The 15,079-nt window shown below is 39.9% G+C and overlaps 2 protein-coding genes across 4 annotated transcripts; both read right to left on the bottom strand.

The window, feature by feature from the left end:
* Nucleotides 1-823: 823 nt before the first annotated feature.
* Nucleotides 824-7,812, bottom strand: LOC308115821 (GTPase IMAP family member 8). 2 transcript variants are annotated; one of them, XM_080473615.1, is made up of 6 exons: nucleotides 7,427-7,812; nucleotides 4,519-5,214; nucleotides 3,394-4,092; nucleotides 2,271-3,047; nucleotides 2,019-2,168; nucleotides 824-1,925 (listed from the first exon to the last, which is right to left on the bottom strand). In XM_080473615.1, exons 1-6 carry the CDS (start codon nucleotides 7,440-7,442, stop codon nucleotides 1,741-1,743), a joined length of 2,523 nt encoding a protein of 840 aa, XP_080329741.1. In that variant the 5' UTR covers nucleotides 7,443-7,812; the 3' UTR covers nucleotides 824-1,740. The 2 variants fall into 2 exon arrangements, with proteins under 2 accessions (XP_080329741.1, XP_080329742.1); XM_080473616.1 differs by having other exon boundaries at nucleotides 7,648-7,722.
* A 50-nt stretch (nucleotides 7,813-7,862) lies between these two features.
* On the bottom strand, nucleotides 7,863-15,079 carry LOC308115839 (uncharacterized protein). Of its 2 annotated transcripts, XM_080473642.1 has the most exons (8): nucleotides 14,846-15,059; nucleotides 13,590-13,622; nucleotides 13,422-13,475; nucleotides 10,627-10,721; nucleotides 10,449-10,533; nucleotides 10,317-10,358; nucleotides 8,841-8,925; nucleotides 7,912-8,654 (listed from the first exon to the last, which is right to left on the bottom strand). In XM_080473642.1, the coding sequence occupies exons 1-8, from the start codon at nucleotides 14,874-14,876 to the stop codon at nucleotides 8,492-8,494; spliced, it is 588 nt and encodes a 195-aa protein (XP_080329768.1). In that variant the 5' UTR covers nucleotides 14,877-15,059; the 3' UTR covers nucleotides 7,912-8,491. The 2 variants fall into 2 exon arrangements, with proteins under 2 accessions (XP_080329767.1, XP_080329768.1); XM_080473641.1 differs by having other exon boundaries at nucleotides 7,863-8,654; nucleotides 10,449-10,721; nucleotides 14,846-15,079.

The following is a 15,079-nucleotide window of genomic DNA, read 5'->3' as shown; positions in this document are numbered from 1 at the left end:
AAATTTTGGGGGGTCTACAATATTGGTAAAATGCTGTTTTTTGCTATGCATTTCCTTTTTGTTTTTTTGTTTTCAGTTTTTTCATGATCAAATGTAAACTGGGGCTATTTTTTTTCATAAATTTCTATGTGTGCACGAGGGTGAATCTTCACTCTTCCACTTTAATAAAGTTTCCAGCCTGCATGCAGTTCTTGTCCTCACCATTGAAGTGTGGGGGCGCTCGTCTTAAACGTCACTTTAAATCAGACAAAGAGCTCCTCCTCTTCTCTCTTCTAATTGTTCTTCCTGTCACAGTGGATCATCATAACTCCACTAAATTCACTTAATAAGTGTAAACTTTTTTTTATTTATTTATTAATTTTTTTATATTTAGCATGTGTAATGTAGTTTCAAACCACAAGAACATAATTTTCTGCATTTTGAATTGATGATGTCTTTATTATGATTGGAAGCAAAGGCTGGCATATACTACAGATTGTTACATAGAGGAGCTGCATAAAAAATAATCAAAAATTTCAATTGCAGCTAAAAATAGTAAAAAAAAAGAAAAGAAATTGGACTGTTCATTCCACCAGCCGAAATATCATTATTCGGTTATTAATTTTTCAGATATAATTTTTTCAAAAGGTTTTAAAAGCATAATATTGTGTTTTCATATTAATATTTTGATTTTGATTGATTGCACAAAATGTTTCTATTGATTGTTTTTGCAGAAACAGAAAAGGCAGCAGTGGAAATATAGTATATTAGATAAATGTTCAGAATTAGAAATACAAAGATGTGGAGAACTGTGATCATTTTAAAGCACTGAGCCCATTATATTAGTCATTTGTAGTCTTTATTCATTGTGGGGGAAACTCCCAAGTGCAGTCTGGGATTAAATTGCCAAGATTTCACATTTCCTTTTGAAAATAGAATAAAAAAAACTATGTTTGGTGATTTTCATTTCAGTGGGGAATTTCTGGTGCTTCATTGTGAATATAAATCCAAGAGTCAATCTCCAGTTTGTGTTCATCCCAGCACCTTTATTTATGTCCTCCAGAAATATTAGACACAAGCAATTCAAAATCCTCCAAACTCCCTCATAACACATAATTACATTAAATGACATCCTTGTTCAAGTAGAAAATGACCATATTCTCTCATCCAATATACTTGTATTTAAAGATGTTTGCCCAATGTTTAATCTCAGATTACATTCTACATCCAAAAATAGAAATAGTGTACAGTTCCAGAACAGAAGTGAATTGAAGTCGACATCACAATAACACCACATTGAATATTCAATGCAGTGGATAAGCAGGAATGAATATAATTTACATTAAGATTAAACAGATGATTAAGATAATCAAGATTAAACAAACAATCATTGCAACAAAACAAAAAGGCCCCGACTGCTCACCGTTAACACACCTCTATTCTCAGACTGCTTGTGTATTGGTGCTGAAAACGTTGACCATGCAATTAAGTTTGCTCATGAATGACACAATTATTTTGAAAAACTTTGCACGGTTGACATTACATACTATAAATGCAGCCTCCTGAAATACTCGGCTTGAGAATACAAAGCAGGCGAAGCCAGAGACATCTATTACAGTTTGACTTTTCACAGTGATTGTAGCAGACTTTATAAATGCAAGTTTAAATGTAAATTTCTCATTCACCTGTTGAAAGGGTAAAGTCATTTATTTATTTGTTTTTCTAAAACATCAAAAAATAAACTCTCTAAAGCCTTTGGGCCTATTCGTCAGGTGGAGACTGGAAGCTGTACCTGTCAAAACTCTCACTTCCAAATCCCGACGACTGACAAAGGTTGAGTGTTGTTTGGCTGTTGGACCAGTCATGCTGTTCTTCTGAACTGTCAGAGGAATTTCTCCTCTCGACCAAAAGCTTGAACAGGTGCGACGATAGACTGACTTCTCTCACTGAAAATTAATCAGAGACACATTTTGATTGGTTCTACTTGGCGGCACTGCGTTTAATTGAAAAAAAAAAATGATTGCGTCATTTGCACTCACTGTCTGGGGGCAAAAACTCTTTGCTGCTTCGGAGGGCAATGGAACACCTCAGGATTTCCTTATCCAGCCTCTCAATTTCCAGGTTGACTGTTGCGAGGGCTTTGTCCTCTTTTTCATCCCTTTTCTTTCTGATCTTGGGAACATCTCCAACTGTAGAAGTTAATTGGATTGAAATATTAAAAGAAAAACATGTTTGCCAATTTTATTGTCTCGAAGAGGATTTGCAGATTCTCGACACAGTAAAATACTCACTCAGTGACTTGGGTTTGAGTTTTAGAGCCTTTCCCATGAGCTCAGCTTGCAGATCAGCAAATATGTGCTTGTAGTGATTCAACCAGTTATACTTTCTTCTATTGAATTCATACTCCATTTGTTCCCTCATCACATTTGTCTCCTGCCTCCTTCTGGCCAGATCTTGAACCCTCAGGAAGACGTCTCTCATGTTGGGGCAGAAGAGCCGCCCGTTGTTTCCTGCCACCATTTCCTCTATCTTCTCCAACAGCTCTGTGATCTGGGCAGCATCGTTTTTCTTCACGTTGTTGAAGACATGGTATCTATTCTTACACTTGTCCACCAACCAACGCAGAGGACTACGTTCTCTCTCGATGTGCTGCTCCACCGACTTGTCTACCAACCTGTCGCCGTACGTGAACAGAACTATCGTGTGGTTCCAGGAACTGGCGTCAAAGAGCTCCATGTATTCCTTGACGTCGGCTTTGTGAGCCTCTGTGAACTTCACCTCCAAGGGAACGACCAGCAGGACAACATGAACCCCCAAAGGGCTGAGTGACAGTCCTCTCACGGTTTCTTTGTCTGTCTCTTCGGTGTTGCGGGAGGACTTCGCCGACCAGCCTGGGGTGTCGATCACTGTGACGAGTCGGCCTGCAACATCCGCCACCTCCACCTGACATTGGTCAGTGCGACGGACAGAGAACACTTCTTTTCGCAGAATGTTGTTCCCTGTGGTCGTCTTCCCAAATGTCTTCTGACCAAGCATCACTAGCCTCAACTCCTGCATCTTATGGCTTCCTGAGAAGAAAAAGGCAGTCGTCACAACAGTGTAAATTAATTCTTTTTTTTTTTAATCGCACAAATGCTCACAGATAAAACTGGGATGGTGCTAAACTGTAAAAGTAACCTGGAGTTCTCCATTTGGCCAAGAAGTACAGAGACATCCCACTGTCAGAGAGACACTTTGTTTGTCTAAGGCTACACGTATTGATTAATATAAGAGTGTCAGCAGGCTCATGTGTGCTACTGCTGCTCTCTCTCATCTCTGTCCTTTGGCCGGCTGGTGATGTTTCTGGGAAACCCGCTCTGGCTTCACCAGGCAGATTCACTTATTACACCATCAGTGGACGACTGTTTAGCTTACCTCTGAAGTCTTTTCTCCTGTTCATGATCATTTTCTGCCTCAGTGAAGCTCCTTCCTCCACTCTTCTTCTACTATCCTCAATGGTGGCGAACAACTGCTCATCTAAAGCATAATGCTCGCTGTTGTTTCGGATCACAGTCCCGGTGATTGTGTCCAGCAGCTCTGTGACTTGTGCAGCATCACTTTGATCTTTGTTATTGAGGACTTGATATCTGTTGCCACACTTTTCAACCAACAACTGCAAGGCCTCCCCCTCGCCCTCAATGTACTGCTCAATGGTGTGACTTCTTAGCCAGTCTCCTCTGGTGAAAACGATTATGGTGTGCTCCCATACTTCATCTCCAAGAAGCTCCAAATGTGTCGTCACCGCATTGAAGTGTTTGGCATTAAAGGCTGCGTCTGCGTCGATCACCAACAGGAAGACGTGGGGCCCAGGGGGGCACAGGAACACACTGCGCTTTATCTCATCTTTGATCGCTTCTGGACTGTCAAACGCAGCGTATTCTTTCCACCAGCCCGGCGTGTCAACAACACTTATTTCTGTTGTACCTACAAGTCCCTGGTGTTTTACCGAGTGTGCCGTTCTTTTCCCCTCTTCTCCCTCTTTGAATCCCAAGATGGTGTTCACCACTGACGTTTTCCCAACGCTTCGGCTTCCCAAAAGAACCATCCGGAGATTTTCTAAGGGCGTCGTCTCTTCTGTTATCACACAACAACAGACACAGGTTAAACAAAAAGCTGATTGAGCAACATCCACACAATTCTCTGTTCTCCATCAATTTCTAAAAAATAATGACATAAATAATAAATACATTTATCTTTAAGTGGGTGAATTAAATAACAGAATAAATATGCAATAAATAACATAAAAAACTAAATCTGCTCTGTATAATAGTTGTGGTATTTAAAGTTTCTCCCAGGGGGCATCAGAGAACTTCTTAGAATTACTTCTTTTCTGGAAAAACAAAAAACAAAAATCTCAAATCTGAGGTAAGTTAGAAGAAAGGTTCACATATTTTACATCTAATGATACCGTGAAAAAATCCTAGCCAATCCTCATTCAGTTTCCTTTTCACCTTCTCACAGTGTCATGTAATCACTAAGCTCACAGATGGTAGAATTCACCTGACATGAGGGCCTTCATGTGTTGTTTGTCTTCTTCAACCCTTCTCTGTCTCTCTTCGGCCCTTTCCGCAACCTCTTCTTGACGCTTTTCGATGATCTTGAGAGTCTGTTCATCCACCTCATAGTGCCCACCCTTGTTTTTCTGCACCATCTCGTCTATCTTCTCCAGCAGCATTGAGACCTGAGTGGTGTTACTTTTGTCCTTGTTGTTGAACACGTGGTATCTGTTCCTGCACTTGTCTATCACCCACTTCAGTGCGTCCCCCTCGCACTCAATATGCTCCTCGACTGTCTTCCCCGCCAGGTATTCCCCATAGGTGAACAGCACCATGGTGTATTTCCATGCCTGCTCAGCCAGCAGCCTCATGTGCTCATCCACGATGTTCTTCTGCTCTGCGTTGAAAGCTGTGTCCACAGGAATGACGAGGAGAAAGACATTTGGTCCGGGTGGGCACTTGGATGCATTGAGCCTGAATCTTTGTTTGTCTCCTTCCGGGATCTGATTGAGGGAGAAAGAGCTGTTCCATCCGGGAGCATCGACCACAACAAGGTTTCTGCCCTCCACCACTTCATGCCGCACTTCAGACTGAGTTGTTCTGATTCGGCCACACCCAAATGTTTCCCTTCTCAGAATAGTGTTGGCAGACGAGCTCTTTCCAGACCATCTCCCGCCGATAAGTACAATTCTGATCTCCTCTGGAAAACAAAGACAAACATATCACTGTGAGACCGCGATGCAAAAATAGAGGATCGATTGTACATCAATGATATTTTCTAATTGTGGAACAGCTTTAAAGTCTTGATGACAATGCCTTTCATTCATGTAAAATGGATGCAGAAACATCAGTAAAAGAAGTTGCTCATTTCCTTGAGCTGAATACAATCTGTCATTTCTAAACAGAAAGGAGAAGATCCTCACATGATGTCTGCGTTGTTTGTGATGAGTGATACCATGTAAAACTAGTTTTGGGTTGTTGTTTTTGACTCCCGGTCATGTGACGGACTGGGTATGATAATATAGTGACTTGAGACAAACCCGAAACAGTGAAACATTTTTAGAATGACCCTGAACCGAAAAGGAAAATAAAAAATAATAATAATAATTAAGCTACAGCTCGAAGGAAAAAACGAGGAACAAAATTAAAAGAGTGACAAATCAACTCTGATTTACACTTGGTGGGGGGAAAAGCATCTGACAGACACTGTCAAAACATTGGCCAAATGTTTTACATTACATTTGATGTTTGACTTGAAGTGAAACTCCATTTCCCAAAATGTTGCTGTGCAAAATCCAAAAAGAAAGAGATGCAGTGAGAGATCACCAGATGGACGTAAGGTCAAATTTAAGAAAGGAATATTTGGGGGATTTTTTGTTATTGTTGTTGTTTTTAGGCTGTGAGGATTTCCATGTTTGTTTGATACAATATATGTATATACATTTTAACATACATATTCTTTATTTTCTTACATATTTTCATACTGACTAACTGCAGTGTTTGTGCTGTGTATATTTCTTTTTCTTTTATTTTAATGTGTAAATCATTATTGTTTATTTGACAACAGATTACATTTTTAAGGTTTGTTTTCAAAATTGTATTCATTCTCCACTTTACATGGCTTGCTGCAAATTTGAATGCAGAGAATAGAAATAAAAATGTCTTCTCTTGCTTCTCTTGCATTTCTTTTTCATCCATTAAATGGTCATTTGATATATTATACATTATTTTGATGGTCATTTCGTGGTCAAACAGAGTTAATATTATTTTAGAGATGTCCACTCATGAAGCAGATGTAAAAAAAAAAAAGTACAGCCAGTAAGTTTCAGTTGTTTCAATGAGTGAGCTCGGCAGTAAACTGTAGACATTTTTAATTCCATGCAATGTCATGTTTACTGTATCAATAAATCTCTATTTTCTATCTATGATGAACATGTCTTGCTTAGGACACCAAGCGCTTCAGGGCCGCCCTGGTTGTTTATATGAAAATGTCATGTAAATTAGATGGTGGAAAACGTAAAAAGGTGTGGTGAAGCAACAGTCTCGTGTTTGGGACAAACTACAGGCTCATATCTGAGAATTTTCAAATGTCTGCGTTATTGTGCTCTTGATTTTAATTCATGTCCTTGTTGTTATCAACGTTATCTTCTGCAATGTGTCCTTGCCATAAATTTAAAAAGTAGTTAATGTTTTGTGGAATGGTAAAATGTCTTACTTTCAACACTCCTTTATATTTAATTTAATATATATTCACGGATTCATATTTTAAGTATGTGGTGGGACTATAAACACTAAAACAAGGAAAAAGTCTAAAGTTATAATTGTAATAAGCATGTCTATGAACATTGATATAACATAAAAATACACCAAAACAAGGATTGTCTATGTATAATATAAATTAGAACAAAGGCATGATTATGTCTATTGACATGTACATCAACAAAATAAAAAGCAGAAAATCAGTTAACGTTGTCACTTCCACCTCAGCTCCCCAAGTCAAAATCTGAGAATAAACAGTTTCCTTTACGTTTCCTTATAATGTCAGATATTAAATTGATCACAATGATTTTTGTTTTGTTTAAAGAGTTCACATTTCCGTTTGTTTGCTTCTCATTTACTGTCAAAAAGTGTTTACGTGGGAGGAGTTTTCCCAGAAGGAAGTTTAAAATTAGACGGGGCTATTATTTTAAACTGTTTTCCCGACAATGGCAAATCTGGTCAAACTGGTTTTTGTTGTGGGTGAAACTGCACTTGTACTTGTCCGCCCATAGTTGTTCTATGCAGGATAATAATAGTTACAATAATTAACAGTGGTATGAAGTCAACGTAATGAATAAAGTGTTAAAGCTTCATAAACTTACGTCTGGAACGAGATTTAGCCATTTATCTTAGATTGAACTTGATCAACTCACCAGTGCTGCTTTCCATGTCGGCGTCTCCTGTTCTGTCTTTGTGACTCTGCTACACCCCGGTGAACAAATCTGAGCACACTCGAGTGGACGAAATGTGTCTCCAGACGAAAAAGTATTTCAAGAATAAAGTATTCAGGCACATTTTACTACCTGTCCACCATCTCTGACTGCGTGCAGTAACAACTGTGTGCAACGTTCGTGTCAGTTTGACTGTTACATACCGTATAGTCAGACAAACCGGTTGGTCAACGCCTCCGGGAGGCAATTCATATCCAGCTGGTAGTTCAGTCTGAAATGAATCTACAAGTAAGAATCAGATGAGTTTGAATAGAAAAGGGTTTGTCAAAAATGTCCTGTTCACAAACCAGACAACAGCCTGGGAAGACATGAAGTTACAAAACAAGGAAGTATAAAACAAAACACCCATAAAACTCTACAATGTTGACACTGACAAACTTTTAATTAGATTTTTTTATTTTTTTTTTACATTTAAATTTTCCCATGAATAGAATGGTGTATCTATTACTTAATGTCATAGAGTACTGGAGCTGATCTCAGCTGATTATGATTAAAACCACGTTACAATCTGGGCGCCAGTCTATCACAGGCCAAACACAGAGACACACACAATCACGTACATTCACATTCATACCAGCACATGCAGGAGGACACTGTTATACCTGCAGAATACCTCCACATGCAAAGTCTATAGAGAGAGTGTGTGGACTAGAATTGTTTTGCTGTGGGCCGACAGTTCTCACCCATCCTGACCTCAAACTCCAGTTTATTATTTAGAATGGCACCTTTGATGAGAGGGTTCGGGTCATACTCTCACAGCAATGTCTAAGAATAGCAAGCTTTCTCCCACTGCATTCTTTTCAAGGAAGTTTAAGGAACCATGATTTTGGAAACCACAAACCCTTGGCGATCTATATATTTCACATTACACCAATGTTTGTTTGATTTTTCCAGGGTGTTTATTCAACATTTTATGAGTAGGAACATGGTCTTGCAGTCTGTCAGAAACACAGTGGCCATAAGATGCACTGTGTTATTTATAGTCTTCTACGTGCCAGGGTATGAGTGTTTATCCAGCAGATTGGACATCTCCATCCAGGACAAATCCCACTGCACCTCTGTTACATCCTGCTTCGTTGCGGGAACTGCTATTGCTGTTACGTCCTCTTTGGAGAGAGGCCAGCAGCTCCGGGTGCAAAACTTGTTTTTCCTTAAAGGAAACAATAATTAGTGAACCATTTGAAGGCTTGGTTGATTTGTGATTCAGTCCTGCAAGGCAGTATTTCTATAGAGTTATTCACATCCTTTCAGTTGTTTATCTGAAACCTTTTCATTTATGTATGTCATTTTTAATATTTCAATAGAATGTTTGTCTTGTAGTCACAAGGAAACTGACCTGTGGTGGCGAATTAGCCAAATGGTTAAAGGAGTAACACACAGCAGGACAACCCCACATGATAGAAGGATCCATTTCCAGGAACCTGTTACGAAGTGCAAATAATGTTATTTGCAAAAGGATCTGACATTACCACTCATATTAGCCAACTACATCTTGCCACTCTGTGTCATAGTCGGTTCTTCATTAGTGGTAAAGTAACCTATCATTGTGAGAGCTCGTCGTTTGATGTAACGTGCACTATGAAAAGAAAACAGTGCAACCTGAATAAGATAAGTGACAAAACTGGTCACCAAGAACATGTGGAAGATCCTGGGAAAATATTGGATAACGGAGAATATGTGATTCTTGATGGATACAGGAAGGATGTTGTCTCCTGATATAAGTGGACCAAGCTCCTTCATTCAATGGTTTATCCTGAACTGTTGTATACTTGCTGAACTGACTACAGGGGCCACTTTAAGAGGAATACAATCCTGAATCTACGGAAGAGTTTTAGGGCCACTGAAGAAAAAAGAAAATCCGGAGGCTAAAAAAAAAAAAAAAAAAACCTTCGTCGCCCCAGAAAAAGTCGAAAATCAAAGTCGAGATTTTTTTTTTTCCACGGAGAGACGTCAATCCATCCCTCATCATTTGCCCGTAGATGTGAATTCACATTAAATCATTTAATTCTGACTATATCGGGTTGCTTACTGCTTATGGACATGTGATTTTACAAAGGATTTCCTTGATTAATAAGAACACATTTAAATAAGCAGCCCGGGATCCGTGCCTTTGTCCTTCGTCCTCGACGAACTTCCGCGACGGAACAAGGAATCACTTCTAATCCGCCTGATATGCATTTTGAGGAAGCAGCCACATGTGGATGGACGGACGGACTTTTTTTTCCACCGTAAAAAAAAAAAATCTCGACTTTGATTTTCGACTTTTTCTGGGGCCACGAAGGTTTTTAGTTTTTTGTAGCCTCCGAATTTTTTTTTTTCTTCAGTGGCCCTAAAACTCTTCCGTATGAATCAAACATGACTGCAGGTAAGAGGGAAAAAGTGCAACTGATTAAATGTGAAGCAATTTCATCACCACCAGAGGGGGCCTTATTCACATTTTACCACAAACTTTCAGTACTTCAGCAGTATTTTAGGTAGGATAAGTAGTAAAACAAACAAATATGGTCATCACAACTTTGTTTTAGTGATACTATTTTCATTGAAATATACACTGTACAAGGCAATAAACAGGGGATGACTTCTGACTTGCAAGTTCACACCTAAAAATTGAACAGTAGTAAATCTAAGTCATATAAATCTTATAACAGCTTCAATTTGATGGGTATTGCTTTTATAAAGTCAAACTTGAATACGACAAACAAATAATAAATGGAAAATTAACCCCCTATGTTAATTTAATCAGTTATTGCCATCTCTTATCGTCCTCAAAAACATTCTGGATAATTATATTGCAAATAAGGATTTATTTTACCACTAGTGGAGGCTTCAGTCCCACGAGTTGATGTGAAGTTACCTGAAAGAAAAACAACTGATATCACACGCACAAAAAATACTACATTCTATTGTTACTGTCGATTAATTGGCATGAAGATATGTGGCTGACCTCGGTCAGGTGTCACTGCCAGCCAGCTCTCTGGACTCTGCATCTTTCGATCTTGGGACGCACACTTGTAGAAGCCTTCATCTTGCTGTGTCACATTAACGATATTCATCTTGGTGACTGTGTTTGAACTGAAGGAAGTGGAAGTGGTGATTTCTTCTCCATTTTTAAAGAATATCACCTTATTATGGTTTGCTCTGAAGGACTGACAGTATAGGACGACTTCATCACCCTCAAATACAGGGGAAGCTGGAGTTTTTAAGATCATGTTGCCACCTGTAGAATAAGAACAGAAGATAGAATTAATTCCATCTCAATGATCCGTGTTTCACCATGGACTGTTTGTATTTGCTTTTCTGTAGTGTGTTCTGTGTGGAGGCTCCCAAAAAAACCCTTTATACAAAACTCACAGCTTACTGTGATGTTGACTGCACTGCTGTGACCCTCTGTGCTTTCACACCAGTACAGTCCACTGTTCCCACTGGCAGCTACAAAGGAACACGTGTCAGATCTTCCTGCACGAGCAGCACCGTCATGTGGCGAACAAAGTTCAGGCTCATTGTCTCTGCCTCCCTCTGTTTGGCCCAGAGAGTAATGCTCCAGCCTCCAGCCTGTGGAGCTGGTCACAACTTATTGATGTAATTATTTTAGGTACTTTGACGTCTTTGCATCCATTTTTTGGTTCACAATACTATCCATTGTGCTCTGATAACTGTCGCTGTTGTATGTTTCAGAACTGCTCACGTGCCACTTTACTATCATCTTATTCCATTACTCTTTTGGAGAAGTGATTCTTAATCTGTCCACCTGTCCCATCAGATATCCCTGTCCCCAACAACTTCCTTCCACTACCTCTTCTAAGGTGACCTCAAGCCACTCCTAGACCAGACGAGAGCTGTAATCGTCCGAGCAGGTTGACCTCAGGTTGACCTCAGGGCCTCCTTCCAGTGAGAGGTGCCAGTCAACCTCAAACAGGAGGCAACAGAACATCCTGATCAGGTGTCTGAACCACTGCAACTCAGCATTGAGTGTCTGCTGGATAGCTAAGCCCTTTATGCTTTCACAGAGTGTGATGAAACCCTGTGGAGAAAACTTGTTTCGACTGCTTGTTTTGATGAGCACATTCTGCCAATTATGACTCAAAGTTCATGACCATAGATGATGGTGGCAATGCAGACTGATGATAAACAGAGAGCTTTGCTTTACCCCACCCCGCCCCCACCCGAATATGGCTGCAACCACGTCTCATAATCAGCAGTAATTCCAATAATACCCTTTGTCATCAATCAGGATCGATCACAAGATTCCTAATGTCAAATATACTGTATTTCGGGACAAATAAAGGTTAATTAAAAAAAAAAAAATTAACTCCCATCCGGATAATACGGACCACTGAAGATAAAGACATTTGAATAAATATAATGTGAGTGGATACTTTAATAACAGAAGTTCAGACGGTTTGGGAATTACATTTGTTAGTGTCTGTCTGCTATACTTTGAGGTAAAAAAGAAAAGAAAACATATTTTAGGACACAAAAGTCATTAAAAACAACAACAAATAGAGGGATGTCACATAATGATGTAAAACCTGCATGAATATGTATTGAGTGTGAGAAGCTAATCTATCCAACATAAGTAATGTACGGGATACAGTTCGTTTTCCAGATGTTCATCTCCTTGGTGGTCTGCGATAGAGACCCCGCTAAATATATACAATCATCCTTACCCATTATATCAACCCCATTCTAAAATCCACAAGCATTATTGTGGTGTTTATAGTTCTAACAGCTGTTACTCTACTGGGAAGACGTCAAGATGTTGGATTCTGTCTGTGGGAACTTTAACTCATTCATCCAGAAACGAATTTGTAGGATCAGCCTGATGGGGAACAAGAGGACATGCCATCTCCTTTCTGGTTTATCCCAAAGGTGTTAGAATGGGTTTATGTCAGAGCTTTGTGTGGGTTAGTCAAGTCCTTCCACACCAAATTCATCCAACCAAACCGTTATGGGCTCCTTTTCTGCCCTTGGGCACAGTGATGCTTGAAACAAAAAAAGGCTTCCCCCCTCCAAACTGCTCTCACCAATATGAAAACCAATGTTTGTAAAAGTACAAAAGTATTGACATTTTGATTTTGCGAATTAAGGCACTCTCGGAAAAAGCAACAACTATTCATACATCACAAATTTTTATAAATGGCTTGTTCATCGCGCAGCCAGATTAAGACGTTAGAAAACAATCCCGAAAGCTCCAGGGTCCTACAGTGGCCTCATCATCAGCCCTCATTCTGCTGCCCTTTTAACAAATATCAACTTAGTGATGTAAGGTTGGCGTGCAGTTGCCCAGCAAACAGAACCAGGGCAATGATAATCCCAGCACAAAACTTTTCTGCTGATGTTATCTCCAGTGGGTGTTTGAAAGTCTGCAGTTATTAGGGCAGCAAACATTTTACAAACAAGTTTCAGGATCCAGGGACCGCACTGTGTGATTCCGCATGTTGTAGATGTTATATTAAAACATTTACTCTGCTTTCAAAAGCTCCTCTTTTGTAGTAATGTCTAACCTGCTTGCAAAAGTGGCACCTCGCCATTATTCATAAGCTTTATTTCTACACCACTTTCTTTACAAACAACATGATGCAGCACTGAAGCACATCAGTACCATAGTACTACAATATCATGCTTACATGAAATCAGCCCCCTTGAACAAGTTCTAGTTACACCCCTGCTGATGAAAAAACACTGCATGGCTCAGTGTGTTGCTTCTGGGTACAATAAATAGGTACTTTGTGTATGTTGCATTCATTATCTTGTCAGTTTTTCACAGGACAGGAGCTCATCTGTGCCAATGATACTGACTGAACCTCCAGTCAAATGCTTTTCTACTTCGCGTGAATGTGTGCCCTTTGTCACTGTACCACAGGCAACTCCATACAAAAGAGTTTTACTGCACAGTGCACTGCAGTAAAACTCTCACCGAGGTCGATTGTGGACCTTGGAGGTAACACGGTCACATTGGTCGTCCAAGAATCTGCAGGGGAATAAAACCTCATTGTAATCCTTGTCATGCTTGTATCTGATACAGTTCAGCTGTTTGCCAAAGATGAAGGCTTTTTTCAAATCTGTTTTCATTTTCACCCCATACCTTCAAGTGTGGCGACCTGCTGCGCAAATGCACCTGAAATACAAAAAAAAGAAAAAGGTTTCACACAAACGGACACATCTCACCAAATCTTTGTCGTCCACCACAGCTATGTTTTCTCTTCTGCCAGCCAATCAGCATTAAAATGTGCACAACAGGAAGCGGAGAAGAAGGTTTGCTCCCACATGCCAGATAGTCAGCCATGGCCATCAGCTACATCATAGATGATAGAATCAACACAACATGAACTAACATTTAAAAAAGAAATGTTTGTTTTTACATTCAAATTTTTAAAACAAGCCCCAGAAGCACATTTGTGTCTATACAGCGGCGCCTCGCTCTGCTTTGAAGACCATCCCAGCCACGATTTCTTTCTACTCACACACACACACGCACGCACGCACACACACACACACACACACACACACACACACACACACACACACACACACACACACACACACACACACACACACACACACACACACACACACACACACACACACACACACACACACACAAAGCTGTGCTGTGCTGCCACACAGTGTGAGACCGAGCAGAGCTTCGCACTCCTTAATGAGACGGTTTAGACGGTTATCGTCCCCATGGGAACAGAAGGAATGTACACACATTTACTGTGTACCCCTGTTAGACACACACACACACACACACACACACACACACACACACACACACACACACACACACACACACACACACACACACACACACACACACACACACACACACACACACACACACACACACACACAGAGTACAATCACTACCAAACTACTACAATCATATCATTTGAAAAAACAAACGTATGTCTCTTAAAACAAAATGGTAAAAACGGGAGGTGCCACCGCAACAAGTTGTATGTTCTGCTCAAATGAATATTACATCAGTCCAATTCAGACTCTGGCTGCTGCTCATCATTTGAACTCAGACTGTCTGAGACTCTGAGCTGAAGGCTAACAGCCCAGTCAGATTTATAACCCCACAAAACATGCTACTGATATATAATATAATACAATAATAATAGTATATAAATGAGTGAGTACAGCTTTGCATCTATGGCAGCTCTGTTCTGAAGGCAGATGCCTCTGGAAGTATTTGGACAGGTTTTTCTCTCCAGTGAAAATTGACTTTTTTTGTTGTTGTTATTTCATATAAAAACATAACAAAATGTCACAGGTTTTGACCAGAAGAAGGCGGTTGTCTATATTACAGTCAAGAAAGTAATATATAATACTCACCTAGCAGTGAGGAGATAAGTATGGCGATCATTCCCTTGAAGATTGAGTCCAGGAATTAGACTCCTGGTTTTACCTTTCAAAAATCCAGTGATGTTTGCAAAAGCCTGTTTTACTTTAAAGGCAATAAGACATGAAATAATCACATTTCTTAGGGGGAGTTTCAAGTAACTATCCCAGAAAACCGACAGGCAGAGATGCTGATCTTGGTGGAGTCATTTCCTTCCTGTGTGCACT

The sequence above is a fragment of the Lipophrys pholis genome, assembly GCF_963383615.2.
Source record: "Lipophrys pholis genome assembly, chromosome: 10".
NCBI lineage: Eukaryota > Metazoa > Chordata > Actinopteri > Blenniiformes > Blenniidae > Lipophrys > Lipophrys pholis.
Note: the sequence above shows the minus strand (reverse complement) of the source record. Positions and strands in the feature narration are given on the sequence as shown.

What these genes read in the sequence shown, in the direction of transcription:
- LOC308115821 (XM_080473615.1), bottom strand. An exon ending in CAGGAGAAAAGACTTCAGAG is followed by an intron (nt 3,048 to 3,393) that starts GTAAGCTAAACA and finishes TTTTCTTCTCAG; the next exon opens with GAAGCCATAAGATGCAGGAG. An exon ending in ACTCAAACCCAAGTCACTGA is followed by an intron (nt 2,169 to 2,270) that starts GTGAGTATTTTA and finishes TAACTTCTACAG; the next exon opens with TTGGAGATGTTCCCAAGATC.
- LOC308115839 (XM_080473641.1), bottom strand. Translation starts at nt 14,876, where the DNA reads ATGATCGCCATACTTATCTCCTCACTGCTAG. An exon ending in GCAGGTCGCCACACTTGAAG is followed by an intron (nt 13,476 to 13,589) that starts GTATGGGGTGAA and finishes ATTCCCCTGCAG; the next exon opens with ATTCTTGGACGACCAATGTG. An exon ending in AAGGTCCACAATCGACCTCG is followed by an intron (nt 10,722 to 13,421) that starts GTGAGAGTTTTA and finishes CTTATTCTACAG; the next exon opens with GTGGCAACATGATCTTAAAA.